Source organism: Pipistrellus hanaki, assembly GCF_964339955.1.
Source record: "Pipistrellus hanaki genome assembly, chromosome: 2".
Classification (NCBI taxonomy): domain Eukaryota; kingdom Metazoa; phylum Chordata; class Mammalia; order Chiroptera; family Vespertilionidae; genus Pipistrellus; species Pipistrellus hanaki.
Window position 1 is genome coordinate 175,642,821 of NC_140504.1, and position 22,926 is coordinate 175,665,746.

Here is a 22,926-nt window from a genome sequence, read left to right on the forward strand (position 1 = left end):
ATAAGTTGTCAGGCCTCCCCTGGCTCCCCCATCCCCAATCCGCAAGCCCCCTTCCCCTGAGAGCCGGGGGGGCCAGCCCCCCACCCGCACCCCATCCGCCCCGGGAGAGGGGCGGCCGGGGAGGGCGGTCCGCCCAGCTGCCCTCGGATCCGCACGCCCAGACCGCGGGGACGCGCGGGCCACCGAGAGGGCGAGGCTGGCACCCCCGCCCCCACCCCGCCCTCCGGCCGCCTCGCGCGCCCTCCCCGCCCGCCGCCCGCTGCCTCCCCGCGCCCGCCGCTCAGCCCCGCGAGCCCCGCGCCTCCGCCGCCCGCCCGGGCCCCGCGGGGTCGCGGCCGGAGATGGACGCCGGGGAGCCCCGGGAGCCCCGGGAGCCCTGGGAGCCGCGCGAGCCCGGGCTGGGGGCCGAGAGCGCCGCGGCCACGGCCACGCGCTGGGAGGAAGCCAACACTTTCTGCGGGAACCTCACGCCCAAGAAGAAGCCCAAATCGGTAACCGCGGGCCCGGTGCCCCGGGCGGGCGGGAGGGGAAGGTCACGGGGAGGGGTCGGAGGCCGCCCGCAGCGGGACCCGTGGCGCAGCTCCGGGAGGGAGCGCGGCTCCCGAGCCCCGGAGCGCGCCCGGAGCTGGCGCGGGCGCGGGTTTATTTTGGGAGCTCTGCTCCGTGTTTCCCCCCCGGGCTCGGGTTCCCCGCCAGGACCCCCTCCCCCATGCAGCCTGTGGGGCCCAGCTCCGGCCCCGGGGCCAGCCCCTACCGGGGCGCACGGGCAGCGCTGGTGGCCAAGCCGGTCGGTCGGTGGAGCCCGCGGAAGCCACCCGGACCGACCGCAGAAACCCGATCTGGAATCCGCCTCCTCCCGGCTGTGTGCTCGGGTTTCTGCCATCCGGGTACTGGGCTTTGGGCTCGAGCCTATGCACTTTGGGGTCTGGCTCAGGGCGCTGTGCTCCCCGCGTCCTGAGGGTGCGCCCAGGCCTCTGCGCCCCTGGTTCTGGGCATGGACTCTGGGCTCTGCACTCAGCTCCCTTCGCAGTGGGCATCACACCCCTGCTACCTCCTCCGTGGTGGTCTCAGCCCTCCGGGGCGCACGTAGAGGGGAGAGGTCCTCTTCCAGTCCCACAAGTCCTGATGCCCTGGTTGGCCCCCGGGCCTGGCTAGTTCCCGCTTTCCAGACATCAGCACTGAGGCTGGCTCAGAACATCCTCCAAAACAGAGCTCCAGCCTCACCTTAGTGTGTCCCGCTACTTCCTCCCAAAGACCCTCCCCCAGGAGGCCCCCCTGTCAACAGTCATGTCCTTCCTGCAGCACCGGCCAGGCCCCCTGAGCAACCGGGCGGCTGAGAGGTGAGGGAGGCTGACCCTGCCTCAGGCGCCCTCACTGCCCTGAGGGGGACCCTGCAGGTGGTGAGTGCTCGGGTGAAAGACCTGCCAGTGCAGTGGGTGCAGGGAGGAGTGACTGCCCACTAAGGCAGGCTTTGCAGAAGTGGCCTTTGCGCTCATCTTAAAGTGGTTTTGCCACGCAGAGAGAGAAACAGGATGGGCAAAAGGCAGGCAGATGGCAACTGAGTGGGAGAAGGCAGGATCTTCGGGAGAAGTTGGAGGGATGCCAGAGGCCCATGGAGGGCCTTGAGTACCATGTGAAGGAGCCGGGACCTTATTCAGTGAAGTTAGGGGTTTAATTAATTAATATAATTTAAATTGATTTCAGAGAGGAAGGAAGAGGGAGCAATCTATCAAACATCAGTGATGAGAGAGAATCATTGGTTGGCTGCCTCCTGTACGCCCCACACTGGGGATCGAGCCTGCAACCAGGCATACGCCCTGACCAGGAATTGAACCATGACCTCCTGGTTCATAGGTTGACTCTCAAGCACCGAGCCATGCCGGCTGGGTGAGGTTAGGGGTTTTAAAACCAGGTTCCATGAGCCCCGTGAATCCAATTAATGTTTCCTTCTTCTTCCAAGTATGTTTTAAACCGTTTAAAAGGTATAATAAAAGTCAACTCCCTCAAATGTGTTTTGTGGACGTTTTCCCGCCTTGGAGACCACCAACGTATTAATTTATGCTGCGGATTGATTTTTTTTTAAAAGCAAACCGCAGAATAAAGTTTTCCCTGAGATCTGTTTAATAGAAGAGTATCTTGAGATTGCCGACAATTATTGCTGAGTCTCTTGAGGCTTGTAGTTTAAAACAAAGCAAGGCATTTGCAACCACTTATTGGTGTGAATTGGGGCTTTCTCAATACTGTAAAAAAGCAGCCAATGCAGAAACAAATTGACTGGATGATGGAGCTTAAGTCTGCACTGGCATCCTAACTCCCAGTTTCAAATTTGTCATCACCCAGACAACTGTGTGATTATAATGTATTGGTTGACGATATAATAAATACTTTCTGTACATGTAACATATTTGAATTTGTACGACAAATGTATACCAATATGATATGGTAATATCTGTTTACATATTGGGGTTTCCCCCAAGAGTTCATTTGAATAAAAGATCAACCTACTTTTTCAAAATCCATGAAAACCAGCCCTAGCTTCTTTGTCTGAGTGGATAGAGTGCCGGCCTGCAGACTGAAGGGTTCCAGGTTCAATTTTGGTCAAGGCCACATGCCCTGGTTGTGGGTTCAATTCCCAGAAGAGGGCGTGCAGAAAGCAGCCAATCAGTGATTCTCTCATCATTGATGTTTCTCTCTCTCTTCCTTTCCTTTCCTCTCTGAAATCAATAAAAAATATATTTTTTAAAAAACCATAAAATTATTATGGAATTATGCGGGATTTTTTTTTTTTTTTTTTTTTGCAAGGGATTAATTTGGTTCCATTATCACTTTAGAAAGATCACCCTGGGCAGTGGTGAATAGATTGAAGGGAGTGCGTCTGGCTGCAGGCATACCAGTAAGGAGGCTGGTCCCTGTCTGAGGAGCAAGCTGCCATGGCCTGGGGATGGAGAGAAGGGGATGGACATGGGGATTAGGGTGGTGAGTGGAGCTCACAAACTTATTTCCTCCCCAAGCAGCAAGGACCCAGGGAACTCAGGCCCAGCTGCCAGTCATGACCTCTCTGTGAGCCTCTGACCCTCACAGTTCTGAGAGACAAGCTGCCTGGTGGCTTCCTGGCCCCTACTCCTTCCTGCCATAGCCTCTCCTCCCACAAGCTATATTGGGGGCTTTAGGCCTCATGCACCCCATCAGGCGTGTCCTTCTCATTCCCAAGGGCCTAAGTGACGTATTTAAGCCCTGAGATCCCTCACCTCATGGGGTCAGAGGACTTCCTCATTGCAGACCTATCTGTCTCTCCTCCAGCAGCCCTTCTCCTTCTAAGTCCTTCTAGAAATAACAGCTTTTGGCCATGTTCCTATCTTGGTCCCAACAGGCAGAATTATATCAGCCAAATGAGAGCTCCTCAGACAGGCTGAGTGGCGTTGGACTGCCCTCCATTATCCCCCCACCCCTCGTCCATCCCACCCCCAAGCCAGTGGGGGGACACCAGCCTGGCCCCAAGCCCTGGGGGAAGACAGAGAGAGCTGGCAGGACCCTGGCTCCCTGGAGGCCAGTGCTCTCAGGCTGAGTTCTGGTCTAGGGTAAGGGTCTTTCTAGCCCACCCAATTCGGAATCCGGACTTCCTTCTGACTTCTGGAGGGTCACCTGACAGCACATGACAGGTGGCCTCCCTCTGCGGCTAGGTGCAGGAGGGTCTCTACTGCTCGCTCCTCCCCAGCTCTGCACAACTCCTTTCACCTGTTCCGCCAACGCCACCTGGAGTCCTCATCTCTCCCAGCAGGGAGCCTGGGCTGCTCATCTCTTCAGCCGGATCCCGGTTTCCTGCAGCACTTCTGCCCGCTTGGCCCTGCGTCAGAGCAGGCTGAGTGGGGAGGCAGGGTCCTGCCCTTGGAACCTCCATTCTGCCCTTAGAGTCCTCGCTGTGAGAGCTCTGTGCCCCTCACCATTTCTTCCAAACCTGGGAAGGAAAGTGCTGTGTGTGGGACATGTCCCAGGCTGAAGTGGCAGGGGTTGGGGTCTTCTGGGAGTTATTGAGGAGGGGCCTATGGGGAGTACTGCTGTGTGGACAGAGGCCAGAGACTTGGGATCTTACCCACCACTGTGTTGACTTTGCTGTGTGACCTAGAGTAAATTTCTGTCCCTCTCTGAGCCTCTTTCCCTATATATATTTTTTAAATTTATTTTTATTGATTTAAGAGAAGGGAGAGGGAGAGAGAGATAGAAACGTCAATGATGAGAGAGAATCATTGATCAGCTGCCTCCTGAACACACTCCCCACTGGGGACCGACCCTGAAACCCAGTCATATGCCCTTGACCGAAATCAAACCCAGGTCCCATCAGTCCCCAAGCCGATGCTCTTTCCACTGAGCCACGCCAGCCAGGGCTCTTTCCCCATATTTAAAAGAAAAAAGTGGAGACTCATAGAGTCAAGGCAGCTGGGAGAGTTTTCTTGCAGTTGCTCAAGTGGGATGGGGTGGGGTCTGGGCAGGTCAGCCAGAGGGGACCCAGAACATGGCAGCCTGGCAGGGACTGTGGGATAGAGAGTGAAGAGTGAGACCTTGGCTGGCTGCCTGGGCTGGAGTGGCTGGCCTGGGAACCTGCCTGGGGGGCTGGGAGGGCAGCTGATTCTCTGTCCTTGAAGGGATGATGGGCCCTGTCCCCGGGGCAGTAAGCCATCAGGCTTCCTTGGCTTATGAGAGTGGGTCTCCCAGCTCCCTCATCCCCACTCTTACCATCCCTGGCCATCCCTCTATCATTTTTTCCCCAAGTTACTCCACAGCCACAAGGACAGCTCTGGCAATTTCTATTGTCACAGAATGTTCTATTGGACGGTGCTCTTTTGAAGGATGGCACGAACAGGCCATAAACTCCATGGGGGCAGAGATCACACCTGTCTTGTTTTCTGCCATGTCCCCAGCACCAGTGCCTGTCACATGGTAATCACCCAATGTTGTCAACTGATTGAAACCCAGGCTTGACTCCAGAGAGAAGCAGCGGAGCCAGTGCATGACCTGCAGGGCTAGCAGGAGCAGGCCAGAAAGCAAGGTCCCTTTATTCATTTTTATTTTTTTAAAATATAAAATTTTTATTGGTTTCAGAGAGGGAGGAAGAGATAGAAACATCAATGATGGAAGAGAAACATTGGCCCTAACTTGTTTGGCTCAGTGGATGGAGTATCAGTCTATGATTGAAAGGCCCCAGATTCCATTATGGTCAAGGGCATGTACCTTGGTTGCAGGCACATCCCCAGTAGGAGCTGTGCAGGGGGAGGCTGATCAATGTTTCTCTCTCACCGATGTTTCTAACTCTCTATCCCTCTCCCTTCCTCTCTGTGCAAAAATCAATAAAATATATATATTTTTAATAGCAAAAAATAAAAGAAAAAAGAAAAAAAGAGAAACATTGATCAGCTGTCTCCTGCATGCCCCCTACTGGGGATTGAACCTGCAAACCAGGCATATAATTCCTTGATTGGGAATTAAACCATGACCTCCTTGTTCATACGTCAGCGTTCAACCACTGAGTCACGCTGATCAGGCACCAGGTCCCTTTATGAATCTTGCCCCCAACTTGAGCCCCTCAGGCGTAGAGTGGGAATCATGCTCAGGTCACAGAGATGTAGTGGGACTCCTGGTGTCTGTGAGCCCCTTGGGAACCCACATCCGGATCCCCAGGGATTGTAAAGGGCCCGGCTGCTGCTGATGGCAGGCCCCTGGCTCCACTCTGCCGGAGACGGTGAAGGAGTTCTGAGATCCTCCTGCGGCTCTGAGAGGAGGCCCTCTGGTCTAGCACCTTTCTACTCTTCTGGGCTCACCTGGACTCAGACCCCTGTGTCCTGGGCTCTGCTCCCCTTTGGGGACGCACCACCTTGTGTGTGCTCACCTCTTCTTACTTCACACTCCTCCTCCTCTCCCATGACAACTTCCTGTGAACTTGTCATCAGTGCTTTGCTTTTCACCTGTATTCTGTCACTCATTTCGATCCCTTTTGCATCTCTGTTTACCTGACTTCCTCTCCTTCCAGCCTGTGAGCTCTGAGGACAGCAGCCAAGTCTGTACCAGGACCACCCCCAGGCAGAGCCCAGGTGCCTGGCATAAAGAACCAGCAAATCTTCACCAAATAGGCATCAATCAAAAAAATGTTCTCTGAGTACCTACTATATCGAGCAAGCTGAACTGACTAGGGCATTGAACCGAAGTTTCTGGTTCATGTTAAATTTTGTCATGGCAAATAATGTTTCCCAACAAAATATGTTATTATTTAAAAGTTTAAAAGTTTAGAAGCATTAAACATTTACTGGGCACCTACTATGTGCTAGGCACAGTTCCAAGCACTAGAAACACAATAAATGAACAAGATAGTCACTAGTTCCTCTTCCCTCAGACTTAGGCATTGTTCCTACTTCCTCTCTAGAGCTTTGTCTAGAAGTAGAAATAAGCAATTACAATTTATTGTTAAATGTTACTAAAAGGAAGTAGAAAAAAAGGGAAGAAAAAGGAAATAGAAGAGGTGGCAAACCCATGACTAAGGGTGAAGGAAGGCTTCCTAGAGGTGACACATCGTTTGAGACCCAAAGGTTGGTAGAAGTTAGCTGGGTGGAGAGTCGGGGAAAGAGTGGATGAGGAAGGGCCAAGGGTCAGAGAAAGCATGGAAGGTGTGCTCACACTCGAGGAAGTTCAGCCTGAGCCGAGCGGGGCCATGGGAAGGTGAGCGTGGAGAGCGAGGTAGGGGTCTGTCATGAAGAGCTGCCTTCTCCATACCAAAAGCTAAGAACTGGAGTCTGAGAAAAGTGGGCACCGCTGAAGGGGAGGGGGACTTGATCAGATCTGAACTTGAGAAAAATCCCATGACGACCATATGGATGACAGATTGGAGGAGATGAGAGATATTGATGGACTGGACTATGGTGGGGAAGACAAAGGTGGATGGATTCTAGTGGGGCTGTTGGCGGGGAAAGGGAGTTGAGGAAGAGGGAAGACTGGCATTGAATTGTGGGCTTCTGGTTGAGGTGATGAGTGCATGGTGGTGCTCAGCAGTGAGATGAGGAAGAAGGGAGGAGTCCAGGTTTAGGGGTGGAGACCGTAGTGGGAATTCAGCTTTGGGCATGTTGAGTCTGAGTGTCTGGTTAGTCAGCCTGGACAGTTAGATACATGAGTCTGGAGCTGGAGGAAGATCTGGGCTGGAGATAAATGTTCTTCTGTGGTCGTCATGTTTCTAAGTACCATTTTCTCCTGAGGGCATGTAGCTCTCATTTTATAATGGAAAATATCTGAAGACCATCTTGGCCGTACTCTGGCTCCATACACTGTATTCATTCATCTGTGGTGTCCAGGTGGCCGGCTAGATTGCAGACTCCCCAAGGGCATGTCCCTGCTTCTTGGTGGGGTGCCTTCATCTCGCTCAGTCCCCCGCTGGGTCCTTCACAGAGGAGGTCCTCTCCTAGGTCTGCCCCTGCCCATGCCCAATACCAAGCCTCCTAGCAGAGGCTGGGCCTGGCCTTCTCCTCCCCGCCCCAGAACTCAGAGGGGCTGGCCCAGGAGACCCACCTCAGGGAAGTGAAGTGATGGCCCTTCTCCTGCTCCTCTGCAGCCCAAGCCTCAGAACGCAGTCACCATCGCCGTGTCCTCCCGCGCCCTGTTCCGCATGGACGAGGAGCAGCGGATCTACATGGAGCAGGGCGTGGAGGAGTACGTGCGCTACCAGCTGCAACACGAGAACGAGCCGTTCAGCCCCGGGCCGGCCTTCCCCTTCGTGAAGGTGAGCGGCGGGCCGCTCCTGGAGGCGGGTGTTAGCAAAAAGCACTTGCGCGGGTGTTTGAGCAAAGAGAAAGGACCCTGTGGGGGGATGCCACCCCACAGGAGCACGGCTTGGCTAGGGACAAAGCCATCGTGGGAAGAGGCCACCCCGTACTCTGGGCTCCTGCAGCCCCACGCCAGGTAGTGAGCCATCTTGGTGAGTGGAGCACGGGCTGGGAGCTCAGCTTCCAGCGAGGCAGCCCTGAGCAATAGTCACAACGGCCGGGACTAGGCGGAGAGAGTCCGTGCCCACTGATCTCACACAAACTCTGGCCCCTGACCTCCGCTCTCCTCTCCCATCGTCCTCCCCAACCCTGGCTACCAGCTCCAGCTAATGCCTGGGGGTCTAAGCTGGAGGCCCCCCTCTCCCGTCCAGGCTCTGGAGGCGGTGAACAAGCAGCTGCGGGACCTGTACCCCGACAGCGAGGACATCTTTGACATCGTCCTGGTAACCAACAACCACGCTCAAGTGGGTGTCCGTCTCATCAACAGCATCAACCACTATGGTAAGCACGAGGGGTCTGGCCATGGGACGCCCCTGCAGACACCTGGGGATGGGGCCACACCTCTGCAGGGTAAGGGTATACCAACTAGGACCCCAGACCCAGTGGTGTACTGGTAAATTGGCTCTTTCAAAAGAAATGTAGCTTTGCCATTTTCAGGATATAAACATCCCCACTTACTAGGACTTATTTCCAGCTACCAGCAGTTGAACAATCTAACTGGCTAAAAAAAAAAAAAAAATCCCAGGATGTTTAACATCCAGTTCTTGCAAGCCAATATAAGCTCCAGCATACCACCGCCCGGGCCCCACTCCCCATGTGATCTGGCAGGGCGCTGCTGCCCCCAAGCCTCAGTTTCTCTCTCTGCAGTGGGGCTAACAGGCCTCACAAGGCTGCTGGGAGAAACGCAGTCCTCAGAGAGAATGGGGCTTAATTAAAATTCTTCTTAAACAATCTTCATTGTTGAAAGTATTACAGATGTCCCCCTCTCCCCCCATTGACCCCTTCCAGCCCACACCCACGCCCCTCTGATTCTTAATGGAAAGCAATTGACCCTCCTCAGATTGTTTAAGTTGAAAAGAATGTTTATTGGGTTAAAGCAGTGTCTCTTAGGACCACGGGACAAGAAGTAAATTGGACCAGAAAGGCCTGCATCCGAGAACTGGAAATCTCTCTTGGGCTCCTTCACTCTCTGGGCCACATGAGCCCTTATCAGCTTCTCTCAGCAAGGCTGCTTCTTTACTTTCTTCTTCTTTTTTCCCCTCTCCTATCTCTTTCTCTCCCCAAACGAGGCTTCTCTGCTTTTCCTGAACATGGCCAAAATTTATAAGTTTACAAGTCCTTGTTTTAGGAAACCAAGAGAGTCCAGTTGGCATTTTTAAAAAGATTATTTTTTTTTAATTTTTTTTTTTTTTAGAGAGAAAGAGAAACATCAATGTGAGATTGCAATATCAATCAATTGCCTCCTACACACTCCCACCAGGGATCGAGCCTGCAACCAGGCATGTGCCCAACCGGGAATCAAACCGGGAACCTTTCAGGGCATGGGACGATACCCAACCAACTGAGCCACACCAGCCAGACCACTTGGCATTTTTAAATCCTAATTTCAAATTTCTGGGAGCAGGAATGATCTTCAAAATATTTAACCACCATAGGCCTAGCCGGTTTTGCTCGGCGGATAGAGTGTTGGCCTGCGGACCAAAGGGTCCCAGGTCGATTTCGGTCAAGGGTATGTACCTTGGTTGCAGGCTCCTCCCCGGCCCAGGCCCTGATCCTGTGCAGGAGGCAACCAACTGATGTGTTACCATGGATGTTTCTCTGCCTTTCCCTCTCTCTTCCACTCTCTAAAAAATCAGTGGGAAAATATCCTTGGGCAAGGGTTGACGACAACAACAAAAGTTAACCACCTGTGATGTATTCACGGAGTATAGACAGCACCTACAGTGCCAGAGCCCTTCCAGAAGAATCCCTGCTGTGCCTGACATCACCCCTTCACTGTGATTGCTCTGCACGAGGGGTGGGGTAGTGTTCTGCTAACTCAATGGGCTCAGACCAACCAGCAAATATTTTACAACCTGTGCAGGCATGGGTACTAGGTGACTATCAGCCCAGGCTGTGAGAGAATCTGATTGGCTCGGCTTGGATCATGTGTCTGTTTCTATCCAATCAGCTATGGCCAAGAGAGCCCCCCTCCTGGCTAGGGATCCACCTTGTGTAGTACTGTGACTCCCGGACAAGAGGATGTTACTGTGAGCCAGGCAATTGCTCCAGAGGTGATCATCCTCATTTCATGGATGAAGGAGGGAGGGGCTTAGAGAGGGGGGCTCCTGAACTAAAATCACTCAGAGGGCCACCCCACTGTCCCACCATCACTCAGAACCAAGATGGAGTCTATTGGAGATGGAGGGACCACTCTGAGGCCCTAAGGGTTGACCCAGGCATCACCAGAGTATTCTCTGCCTCTTCCCCAGACCTGTTCATCGAGAGGTTCTGCATGACAGGAGGGAACAGCCCCATCTGCTACCTCAAGGCCTATCACACCAACCTCTACTTGTCAGCTGATGCAGAAAAAGTTCGAGAAGCCATTGATCAAGGTGAGTCAAACTAGGGAGGGAGAATATGGGGAGTCTGGCAAAGGGGTCCCAGAAGGAGAGGCCTGGTCCCAAAGCTCTGAGCAGGTGCTAGTGGTTGCCATGGTAACTGGAAGAGGGGTGCCTTTCCTAATTCCTATGACCTGTCCAATAAATCTGAGAACAAGCCCCCCCCCCCCCTATTCATTATTGCCCATCTAATCCACTCTCCCACTCCCTGCCCTGCCATCTTAAGGATGCTTTTACTCATCACCATCACCCAGGCTTCTGTTTCCATGGAAACCCTCCTTTCAGCCCAGAAAGCTACTCCCTTCTAGGCATCCTCCAGGTCAGTAGGAGTTCAGATTCCGGTGTGACCATGGGCAGCTTCTGTCCCTGTCTGGGCCAATGGGGAGAAAGATAAGTATCCAGTCCAGCGTGGGCAATGAGTGGGGTCTGGGAAGTGGCCAGCATTCCAGCAGCGGAGGTGAGGTTAGGAGGCCCGGCCACAAGTACGGACACAGAAAATTGCCCTTGTCTCTCTCAGGGGTCAGTTGTGGGTGGTAGACCCAGCCGTGGTCCTCCAACAGGGTGTGTGTTCCTATTGCACACAGAAGAAAACAGGTGGACAGGCCCCCTCTCCTGAGAGGGCTCCTCAGGCTCAGCACCGGTGGAAGGGTTATCAGTCAGCGGTGTGTTCGCTCTTCTGCGGCATGCTGTCTCCTGCCTGGAAGCGTGGCCTCTCTCTCCCCATGCCTCCTCTCTGAGCTGCTTGGGCCTCTGGCAGGCTATCTTTAACCACGAGCCAGACGCTATTTCCCTACACGATGCCACCCCTCTGCTCGGGGCCTTGGCGCTGGCCTGCACGTGTGCCTCTATATGTCTGCAATTTGAGCTCAGGCTGGAGAGCAAGGGGTGGCAGGGGCAGGCCCTGCCCAGAGCCAGGTGGTTCGGGTTCATCTTGGCTCCATCGTTGGCAGAGCTGAGAAGGTGCCTGGCCTGCTGCCCGGGGCCTGGTCCTACAAATAACGTCCTCAGGCCAGCAAAGTTGACACTGCTCACCTCTCCCAAATGTCTGCCTAAGCCCCGCCCTGTGATCCCAGACTCCGGAAGAGCAGGGCCGAGTGGCCTTGGGAGAGATGAAGAAGAAGGAAAGGGCTGAGCTGCTGACCAGGTCTCCAGCCTCCAGCACTGGCTCTCTTGTGCAGCGTAGCTCTAGCCTGGGTTTCCCACAGGCACCCTTGACCTCTGGAGAGGCCCGGGGTTGCAGAGAGTGTGCCACAGTCACTGGAATTATTGCTGCCTCTAGTGGCCACCCACGTTGCTTCAAGGGACCCTGATTGACCAAGAAGAGGCATACCTGGGTGCCCTTGTGGCAGAAGACTGGGGGGGTGCCCACCCCGACTCCACCCCAGAGGCAGCCGGGGATCTCAGCCCCAGGCAGAGCTGAAACCCTCATTTTACCTTGGCTCAGAGCAGGTGAGAGGCTTTGCCGGAATTAACAGCAAGAGAGCGAGGCCAAGCCAGGGGCAGGGCCCTTTCCCAGCCCCCCTGTAGGTCTATATTAGGGGCTGGGAATACCTCCGGGAAGGATATCAATCCTGGGGGACCCTCCCTTCCAGCCAGGACATTCCGATGGTCCATACCAGCATGACCTTACTGGATAATAAAGCATTGCCATCCCTCCACACTGATTGATAAAAGGCTTTTGTCCCGAGTCCTCTCGTGCCCCACCCTGCTTCCTGGGACTCCCCCAGACCTTCCCACAAAGCAGCAACTAAAGGGAACCTCGGGCCAGGGCCCTCAGAGCAAAGGCCGCCATCCATTCTCATTGGCCAGCTGTTAAGTGTTCTGAATGTGCATTAGCTTTGCTCCGAGTCCTGGGAGAGGCAGGTGGGGCGAGAATCGGCCGAGCTGCCCTAGCTGGTTAGGCTCGTGGATAAAGCATCCACCTGCAGACTGAAGGGTCCCAGGTTCGATTCTGGTCAGGGCACATGCCTGGGTTACAGGCTCCATCCCCAGTAGGGGGCGTGCAGGAGGCAGCTGATTGGTGACTCCCTCTCATCATTGATGTTTCTATCTCTGTCCCTCTCCCTTCCTCTCTGAAATCTATCTATCTATCTATTTTAAAGAATAGCCCGAGCTAGCCCTCCCCTGGCCCCCGGCAGCCGAGGCAGGCGTCAGGGGGCCCCTCTTGCCAGGGTGAAGGTAGACAACCTTTGCCTCTCTCTGCCCAGGGATCGCAGCCGCCACCATCTTCAGCCCCAGCAGGGACGTGGCTGTGTCCCAGAGCCAGCTGCGCGTGGCCTTCGACGGGGACGCTGTGCTCTTCTCGGACGAGTCGGAGCGCATTGTCAAGGCCCACGGGCTGGACAGGTTCTTCGAGCACGAGAAGGCCCATGAGAACAAACCCCTGGCCCAGGTGCTCCACACACTCCCCAGAGCCCCTCAGGGGCCCCTCAGAACCTGCCCTCGGCTGGAACCGGACGCTGAGCTTGGCCCAGAACCCAGCCAGGTCCCCTCACCCAGCCTCCAGCCTTCATCCCTCTCCCCTGCGCCCTGGCGCCCCTCAGTGAGCTCCTGCGCCTCCACTGAACCCCTGTCCCCCTCACGGCAGTCCCATCCTCCCTCTGAAGCCCCCGCCCTCTCTCCGAGCCCCTCTCGGAAGCCCCTACCTCTCCTTAGCTGCTCGTAGCTGAGGTTTTCAGCCCCTTCTGGAAGTCCCCGTCCCCTCTCTGAGGTCTCCATCCCCCCTCCAAAGGCCCCATCACACCGGAAAGCCCCACCTCTCCCTCTGACTCCGCCCTCCTCCCTCTGGAGCCCTCACTCCCTCTCTGAGGTCCTCCCGCCCCTCGGAGCAGGCTCCCCTACGCCCCTCACTGGAGGAAAGGAACAGCTGGACTGGGCCAGGGAGATCTGCGTTGGGCCACCCCAGCCCTAACCACCTCCTGCCCTCCATCCCTTGGTTATGGGCTCAGGGACCCTCACCGCTGTCTGACTGCTCAGGTGTCTCCCCGAGAGCAGAAGGGGCCCTGGAGCCTGGTTGGAATTCCTTGGGGCCGGAGCTGTGGGGTTTCTCCTGTCCTCCTGGGAGCTCCTGTTTGTACTTTTAACAAAAACCCACATCATCCCGGCGCCCCTGCCTCCAGCCGCTCCGCAGGCTTCCGCCGTGGGCCCTGGACATTCACGCCGCTTCCATTCTCACGAGTTCCCCCCGGAACCCTGGGGGTCAGGGCAGGACAGTCTTCCCGCCGAGTGGCAGGCAGAGCCGACAGACCGCGGCTCGCTCCAGCCTCCCGGGAGGCGAGGGGTCCCCAAGACTGGCAGCCCCCCTCTCCTCACTTCCAGCTGCTGTTGTGCTTTTCTTCTTTGCCACCCTCTGGCTCTTTAGTCGCCGTCCTCATCACCGCTCCTGGCAGTGCAGAGGGCACATCCTCTCCCTGACCCTGGAGACACAGAGCGGGGCGCCCTGAGCCAGCTGCACGTCGGTCTGTCTGTCCGCGTTGTTTGCAGCCGGGCTCCGTTCTGCCTGGAGGCTGCCCTGGCTGTGGCAGCTACTACATATTTTTAATATCCTCCCTGCTGGTGAGCACAGAAGGTCCTACTACGAAGCTGTAGGCCAGACGCCCATGCACCCAAGGGGCACAGAGAAGGGCAGACGCAGGAACGGGTCTCCTGGCACACGTTTCTGACACAGACACCCCCAATCACAGCGGTACAGGTACCCACACGGCCATGGGTACCTGCGGCCCCATCGGTGCGCAGTGAGTGACCTGAGCAGGCAGAGCGGGCAGGACGGAGAGCTGTGGGGACCTTGGGAAGCTGTCCCGCCCCCGCGGGAGAGGGGGCGCCTGTCTGGGAGAGGGGTGAGCTCACAGTCTCCCCTTGCTTTCTTCCTGCAGGGACCCCTCAAGGGCTTTCTGGAGGCCCTGGGGCGGCTGCAGAAGAAGTTCTACTCCAAGGGCCTGCGGCTGGAGTGCCCGATCCGCACCTACCTGGTGACGGCCCGCAGCGCAGCCAGCTCCGGGGCCCGGGCCCTCAAGACCCTGCGCAGCTGGGGCCTGGAGACAGACGAAGCCCTGTTCCTCGCGGGCGCGCCCAAGGGCCCCCTCCTGGAGAAGATCCGCCCGCACATCTACTTCGACGACCAGATGTTCCACGTGGCCGGGGCCCAGGAGATGGGCACCGTGGCCGCCCACGTGCCTTACGGCGTGGCACAGGCTCCCCGGCGGACGGCGCCTGCCAAGCAGGCCCCAGCTGCACAGTAGCTGCGCCCCAGCCTCACCGACCCCCCCGAGTGCTCCAGGCACAGCGCCCGCCCTGCCACCCTCCCCTGGACCCTTCTCGCCCCACCGCACTGCCTTGCTGCATGTCTACCCTCATCCCTGGGAGTGAGGCGCTGGTACGCAACCATGCAGGGTGGGCCGGCATCTCACCAGCCTCCTGTGGGGCCAGCACTGTGCCATGATGCCGGCTAGGAAAGGCAGGCCGTGGCTGGACGTCAGGGGGAGTTGGTGGGACTGCGGATGGAGGGTCCGAGGAGCCAGGACGCCTCACAAGGGCTTCGGGGTGAAATCCAGGTGGGGGGGGCGTGCCCAGAGCACTGCTTTGAGGGCGAAGAGATCTGGCCTCTACGCTCGATCCCCGCATTAGCTTAGAGCGAGTCCCCCCCTTTCCTGGGGCTCCGTGTCCCCGTCTTTGAGGTGGTTTCCAAACCCGCCTTTAGCTATAGAGCTTGGCGTTGTAAGGTTCCCCTCTTCAAAGGAAGCATTCGGTGCCAGGGCTGCCACTGGCCTACCCGGCCCCTCTGCGCAGGCTACGGAATGATTTATGGAAAGAAGGCCCTTCCTCTGGGCTGGCCACACCACGCGGGGGGACACAGGTTAGCAGGGTGTAAGTGGGAGGTCAGCCCCCATTGGCTCCTCAGCCCGGAGGCCTTTGTCAACCGGGCAAAACGCACAGTCATCTGCAGCAACCCGACCTCTACGTTTACTCATTTGGAAACCTCTCATCTGAGTCTTCGGGGTCAGCTGCCAGGCCTGCCCCGTCTGGGAAAGGAATGAGGGAGTGAATTAAACCTGCATGCAAACTCTAGTGTAGCCACCAGGGGGCACTGCGGGCACTTCCTGGGGAGCCACTTTGGTAGCAGCCTGCCCACTGCTTCCTTGGCTTTTGCTCTTAGCCAAAGCTCAGTTGTTCCCGCCTGCCAACCTCTTCACCTCAACCCTCTCTCCCTCGTCTATTGTATCCTGCTGTGTCGCCAAGCAGCCCTGCCAGTGGGGAAAGCAGCGGAGTACTGGGGTTTACTGCTGTGGGCCGAGGGGAAGAGCGCTCAGGGGCCGAAGGGGAGGCTGTCCAGGCGGGGGTGGTGTGGGCTGGGCGGGGTGGCCTGGTCTGCAGCAGTACCGGTGAGAGAGGAAGATTCCCAGCTGTGGGAATGGCGTGGAGGCGAGCAGCTCCCGTCCCTGGGATGCTGGGGGAGGGACGCCCCCTGCGGTACACCTGTGAACCTCCGTCCTTGCAGGAGCCCCTGCAGCCAGCCCCTCCGTCACCACTTTCGGGGTAGAATCCTCACTGCCTACTGACAGCCCCCTCCTTTGTGGTGGCACCAACGGCAGGCCCCTCAGGAAGGCCCAGAGGTGTGAGCAGACGAAGGGGAGGGGGTGCTGGTTGCCTGGCTCGCTGTGAGCAGCACTCTGTGGAGAAAGCCGAAGGTATCGGCAGCCGGGCAGGAGCCGGGAGGTGCGTGTGTGAGAGCCGGAGCACTCGTGGGGGCAGGAGGGAGGAGTGGAGAGCCATCGGGGGCCTGGCCTTTGTCCCTTTGAGGGCCCAGCTCGCGGTCTGAACGGGCACAGGCTCTGGGCGATGCGGGGCAGGGCAGTCGCTGCAGAAGGGTCGCCAGGAAGGAGGAAAGAGTGAGCACACACAGGGGGTTCTGCGTTGGAGCAACAGTTTGGGCCAGAATTGAAGTGCTCGGCCGAGCCTTTGCTCTGAGCTCCTAGAGGCTGGTCCAGTGGGGGAAGGGCCGGGCTGTGCCGAGTGCCAGGGCAGAGGCCCCGCACTGACCGCCTTCTCAGGGGAAGGGCGGGGATGACAATGTCTTTGCACGAGTCCGTTCCCATCCAGTCGGGATCTTTTGGGCAACAGAGGAGGCCTCAGGGCAGAGCGTTTGGTTTTGAGCTTCTTCCTCTACCCAGACCCCAAGCCCAGCCAGAGATACCGTGAGATCTAAGAGGGAAGAAGGTCGGAGAGCTCAACCCAAGTCACCTTTGATCTTGGCTGAACCACAGAAACATCTGCTCCCCACCCCCCCTCCCAGATCAGAATCTCCCCCTTGTTTGAGCCTCCAGGGCCCCAGCAGGCACTAGGCTGCGTGACCAGGGTGGACATGTGAAGACAGCACCAGATGTCACCTAATTAAGATAAACCCCAGGCATTCTGGGAGCCAAGAAGTCCTGCCCCCAGGACCTAACCATACACACCAGTGATTCTTCTGGGCCTGTCAGGAAGCAGAAAGATAAGGTGCAGTCAAAGCCTGGGTTTCACTGGAGCCACCATTAATAGACGTAGACAAGCCCTGGGCAGAGAGAGACAGTCAGGTCCAAATTCTATTAGTGCCACCAGACATGAGCGTCTCAGGCCGGAGAGAGCGCTTCCCGAGGCTGGAATAAAAGGCCAGACGTCCTGAGGGCAGGCTGGGGCAGCGGCTAGACACATCAGACTGTTTAAGGGGGTGAGAAGGAGCATTCAGCTGACAAACTAAAAAGCCAGGTGAGCACCAAAGCCTCAGGCCCAACCTGTTCTGCAGCAGGCGCAGCTCCGGGCAGCCTGGACCCCTGGAGCCAAAAGCACCCCAGCAGCAAGTCCTGCAGAACTCGCCCCGGAAAACGCTGGCCAACAAAACCCCAGGCCCGGTGGGAACGGCCATGTAGTAGAAAAACAGAAGCCCTGTCACTAAGCACTGAGACTGCTAAGATCATTGCCAGACAGCCCCCTCCCTTTCCCCGAGAGCCCAATCAGAAGGTGTGAACAGCCGAAAATGCCAGAAGACACCAGAACCAGCGAGGAGTTCAAATCCAAGGTGGATCTGGCTCTGCAATGACATTCAGCTGGGATGCGCCGGTACAGACAGACTGGTGCTTAAAATACAGAAATGTCCGTTGGTACAGAGCTCTGGCCTGGGTCCCTGAGCCCCTGCGCTGTGACCGCTCCCTGTTCCCACGATCCAGCACAAGGGGCTTCTTAGCAGGCTCCGGCGGGCGGCGGCTCCAGCACGATGGCCAGGGGGCGCCCTTTGGGGTGGCCGTGCTGGCTTAGGGAGGGAAAGCCACTTGCCGGTCCCATAGCTGGGAAGCGGCAGCACAGGGACTCAGGCTGACCTGGGAGCGCAGGCTCTCAGCCATTTTGCCGTAGGAACCGGACATGTGCCTAGAGATGGCAATAGAAGCTTCATTCCCCCGACAGTCCTTTAACATATTGGTCATGTTAAAATGCTCAATACACCTGTGCGGGTACATTTTGGCTATAGCTTCCTAAATAGCTAAGGAGAATTTATATGAAGGCCAACCATTTGCAGAGCCCTCGGATAATCCCCAGGCTCTGAGGAACCCAGTTTGAAGACCCTGAACTGGGCTGATGCGGGTTTGGGAAACCACGGCTCCTTGGGCCCACTACCTGTTTGTTTTTTTAAACCTTTTCCTGGAGCACGGCCATTTCTATTTGCTTATGTGTACGTGCGGCTGCTTTCACACTGCAGCAGCAGATCTGAGTTACTTCAACAGAGAGCGAGGCCCTGAAAATATTTTTCTGGCCTTTTACTGAAAAAGTTTGCGGACCCCCCGGGCTGAGGCGCACATGCCCAGCCTGCTCTCCGGTGGGAAGGACCTGCTCTCATACCCCTAAGCACTCGGAGGCAGAGGCTGGCTCCGCTGCCGAGGGGAAGGCATCGGGGAGACGCGCCCACCGGTGGGCATTGTTGGGGCTGTGGAGTCTCATGGGTACTGGCTAAGTACCTCGATGCAGACTCTTGTCATCTGAGACGTCAGGATTTCGAGTTTTGACGATTTTCAAGTGATCCAGCGCCCTTTGTAATTCAAAATGTGGTTGAGGCGCAGATTTGAGCGGAGTGTGCCCTCCCAAGCTGAGGGGGGGCAGGAGCAGCGCCCTGTCTAGGGTTAAGTCCAGCCGGCTGTCCAGCATCTGCTCAGGGTAGTTTTGTTGTTCTTGTTATTGTCCTCATGGGGCTCCTTGGGAATGGTCAGTGCCGGAAGACGGCTGGGCCTGAGCTCAATATGAATTCTGGGTAAAGGGAAGTGCCCCATGCTGACTCAGTGCTCAGATCTAACGGGTCATCCCATGCTCTCCGTGGAAGCAAGAGCACACTCTTCCCAAGGACCGTCCCAGTGAGGGCTTTAGCTGGCTCAGGAGTTACTGGTCAAGCGAGAGAGAAACTCCAGTGGCATTTGGAATGGCAGTGTTCCTGTGCAGTGAGGTGTGGGCAAGAAACACTCATACCCTCATCATGGAATTGTGTTGCAGGAGAAACCTGCAGATGTAGGGATTTACCGATGTTCCAGGATCCATGGCAAGAATGACAGTGTGGAAGCCATGTTTTTGGTCGCTGTTCCATCATGATGCTCTTCTCTGCTAAGCCCAGATTCAGAATCCTTCTCAACCCAGCATGCGTGGCAGTATAGCGACCAGGGGGTTGGAGTGGGCATGAAAGTTGAAAACATATTTTGCCATCCCCATTGGATATTGCTTTGGATGGGACATGCGAGGCCCTGAATGCTTATTTTCAGATATTGTAGTTCAACGCCGAGACACAAAGGGCAGAATACAAAGAGGAAGAATGGCTGCCTGTAGTTGGTGGCTTCCTAGGTGTGTCAGAGACGCAGTGTCCTTGGTTTCACCTTCTTCAAGCCAAGTGCAAACACCCCTCCCGCCAGCAGGTGGCACTGCAGGCCGGCTCTCAGCTGCTTGTGGTAGTAACAGTGGTTTTATTTGCTGGTTAATTTTCTCTCCTTCCATGGTTTTTGGTGCTGTGCTAGATTCTGGCAGGTAGCTTAGCCAAAATGTACATTAGGTGCTCTGAAAACGTGTGTTAAAATGTAGCTGCCTGATGAGCTCATTGCTTTTACCAACAACCGCTGTGACTGTGCGTATGGACACACTCAATATGTAGGTGTGTGTAATGGGGCAGATATCTCTGCTGACAGAGATATCTGTCATGTGTGTGTGTGTGTGTGTGTGTGTGTGTGTGTGTGTGTACAGGATGATTATCTGCTGACTAAGTGTCCTGGGATCCACATCCTGATGGCCAGGCCTGCTTCCGGAGACTAGTTCTGTCTATTCCTGTCATCTCATGGGCATTTGCTGGGGCCAGGCCTTTTCTCTTTCTCTCTCGCTTCTGGCCAACAAGGTCTCGGCTCCTAACACTCTGCCTCCCACCCCTCCCCTCTGCAGCCCCGAGAACTCCTTTCGGCTACACCTGCCTTACCATCTCTCCCTGTTTCCCCCTCCCCCTGACAGGCCAGGGCTAACATGTATAGTCGGGAAGACTGTGCACAAATCCAGATGGAGCTGTTCACACTCTGACATGAGGGGCACCTCCTCGGCACCTGCACGACCTGCTGTGCACAGCTGCCCTGCTCATCTCAAGGTCATGGGTCGAACAGCTGCCTTCGGCCCTGCACCCCGGCCCCCCCCTCCCCGCAGCCCAGGCGGGGATTCCTCCCTCTGCTTGGGTGTTCTCGTCTGGCCCAGAAGTCACTTACCCTGGGCCTCGGTCAGGAAGCACCTCCCTGACGGGCCATCCCTCAGAGGCCTCTGGGACTCCGTTTTCGAAAGTGAAATATGGCTGGCCACGTTTCAGTTACTCATCTGTGAGGCAAACCGAAGCTCAGCAGCCTGGAGTCACTGACTCCCACACTGCCGGCCTTCATGGGCCAACTGGTAAGATGGGTCTGCTGAGGAGTGAGGGTAAAGGCCTCGGGGCCAGACGGACAGCTGCCACTAAACAGAAAATCAGGACATCACCACAGACGGGATGCCCAGGCCACGTCCCGAACCCGATGCCTCCAAGGGCCAGGCAGGAAACGAAAATGAGCAAAGAGGACTAGGCAGGCAGGGTCTTTGGTGAAACGGAGAGCACACACTCTGTCTGACATGGCTGCTACCTGTGGGCTGGTGTTGCCGGGTATTTTTTCCCATTTTTCAAGTAGAGCTACAAACCTGGACTTTTAAGTGTGCAACCAAATAAAACAGACCTTGTGAGCTAAATCTGGCCCTTCAGTTAGCACCCTCTGGCTCAGGCCCAATGAATTGCTTTTTTCACAACCGAGTAACTGAGTGTAAGGATGTTACACTCAGACTCACAGAGTTTGGGACATTTAAGAGACCTGAGAGATAACCTAGTTCATCCCTGTGCGTTTGAAACTGTGAACATACAAACTTCTTTATTAACTTAATGACATAATCAGCTCCCAGTTTTCTACTTAAAAGCATCTCAGCACCCCCAATTCAGAGCAAGATTTAAAATGAAGCCTCTTTATGTCGTGTGTTTGTATCTATTTGTCAGAAGCCCTATTTTATACCATGTGCTTAATGGTAGCTCTACCTCTATCTTTTGCAAATGTGAGCTGCTCTGGTCTTCCTTCTAACCTAACCACCTGGTCTTCCTTCTAACCTGACCTCCTGGCCTTCCTTCTAACCTGACCTCCTGGTCTTCCTTCTAACCTGACCTCCTGGTCTTCCTTCTAACCTGACCTCCTGGCCTTCCTTCTAACTTAACCTTCTGGTCTTCCTTCTAACCTGACCTCCTGGCTTCCTTCTAACCTGACCTCCTGGTCTTCCTTCTAACCTAACCACCTGGTCTTCCTGCTAACCTGACCTCCTGGCTTCCTTCTAACCTGACCTCCTGGTCTTCCTTCTAACCTGACCTCCTGGTCTTCCTTCTAACCTGACCTCCTGGTCTTCCTTCTAACCTGACCTCCTGGTCTTCCTTCTAACCTAACCACCTGGTCTTCCTTCTAACCTGACCTCCTGGCCTTCCTTCTAACTTAACCTTCTGGTCTTCCTTCTAACCTGACCTCCTGGCTTCCTTCTAACCTGACCTCCTGGTCTTCCTTCTAAGCTGACCTCCTGGTCTTCCTTCTAACCTGACCTCCTGGTCTTCCTTCTAAGCTGACCTCCTGGTCTTCCTTCTAACCTGACCTCCTGGTCTTCCTTCTAAGCTGACCTCCTGGTCTTCCTTCTAACCTGACCTCCTGGCTTCCTTCTAACCTGACCTCCTGGTCTTCCTTCTAAGCTGACCTCCTGGTCTTCCTTCTAACCTGACCTCCTGGTCTTCCTTCTAAGCTGACCTCCTGGTCTTCCTTCTAACCTGACCTCCTGGCTTCCTTCTAACCTGACCTCCTGGTCTTCCTTCTAACCTGACCTCCTGGTCTTCCTTCTAACCTGACCTCCTGGTCTTCCTTCTAAGCTGACCTCCTGGTCTTCCTTCTAACCTGACCTCCTGGTCTTCCTTCTAACCTGACCTCCTGGTCTTCCTTCTAAGCTGACCTCCTGGTCTTCCTTCTAACCTGACCTCCTTGGGTTGCTTTTTATGGCCCACCTTCTAAGTGCCTCCGTAAGCAGCTGGAGCGCATGCTTCTTCATCTGTGGGCCTTCCCTTGCCTGAGGCTGGGGAACACTGCTCACACCTGCCCAGCTTTGCGCCTTGGCCCACTGTGCCGTCCCCAGCCCCCAGCCCCCAGCGAGGTCTGGCCCCGCAGCACTTTCCTGGTCACATGGTCACATGATAAAGGGTGCTATGTGCTTGTCAGTGTGGATCCCTCTCACTCCTCACGCTTGTTCTAGATCTTAATTTTACAACATGGGCTTCTGCTTCTTTAAAGCCATTCAAATAAACAGAAGACATTGAAAAGAAACATCCATTGTCTTGTTTTTCCCTTTACAACTGTGTTCCCAGACTGGCTTATGGTTATGGTCCCCTCAAGAAATGCCAATGGGGACACACAGAGTGAGCAGGCGGAGATGAGTTCCATCCATGGGTGCCAGTGTCTCTCTGCAGACCTCTTGCCCCACGTGAAGAGCACCCTGAGGGGAGGTTCCATGGTGGATGGCAGTCTGAGCCCATCAGAAGACAAGCTCCCCCAGCAGTGCTCTCGGCGAGGACTCCAAGTCCCTGTCTGGACCTACCAAGGCGGGGGGTTGGAGTGGGAAGAAGAGGAGCCAAAAAAGGATGCGAGATGGAGAAGGAAGAGGGTGACTCAGACTCCAGCCTCAGCTCTCACATAATCCTTCTTCCTGCCCGACAGCCCCCTCCATAGCCCACTCAACCTAGGGCCAGTGTGTCCACGCCCACCTGTCCACGGCCACATATCTCCTGTCACCCCCTCCCCCTCCACCCGCTGAGGCCTGTCAGGGAGCATCTCAAACACCACTTCCTCAGCGAGGCTCCCTCAACACTCCACGTATCATGAGATCATTTCCTCCCTTGAGCAATCTGTAGGTCCATGATCTTTCTCCCACAGCCCGAAGGAGCATCTCCAATT

The 22,926-nt window shown here is 55.9% G+C and overlaps 1 protein-coding gene across 1 annotated transcript; it reads left to right on the plus strand.

Moving 5' to 3' along the window:
• On the plus strand, window positions 1–14,673 carry NT5C1A (5'-nucleotidase, cytosolic IA). The gene is made up of 6 exons (XM_084872685.1): window positions 1–491; window positions 7,589–7,756; window positions 8,171–8,300; window positions 10,271–10,393; window positions 12,607–12,791; window positions 14,272–14,673. Exons 1-6 carry the CDS (start codon window positions 342–344, stop codon window positions 14,635–14,637), a joined length of 1,122 nt encoding a protein of 373 aa, XP_084728811.1. The 5' UTR covers window positions 1–341; the 3' UTR covers window positions 14,638–14,673.
• Window positions 14,674–22,926: the final 8,253 nt, after the last annotated feature.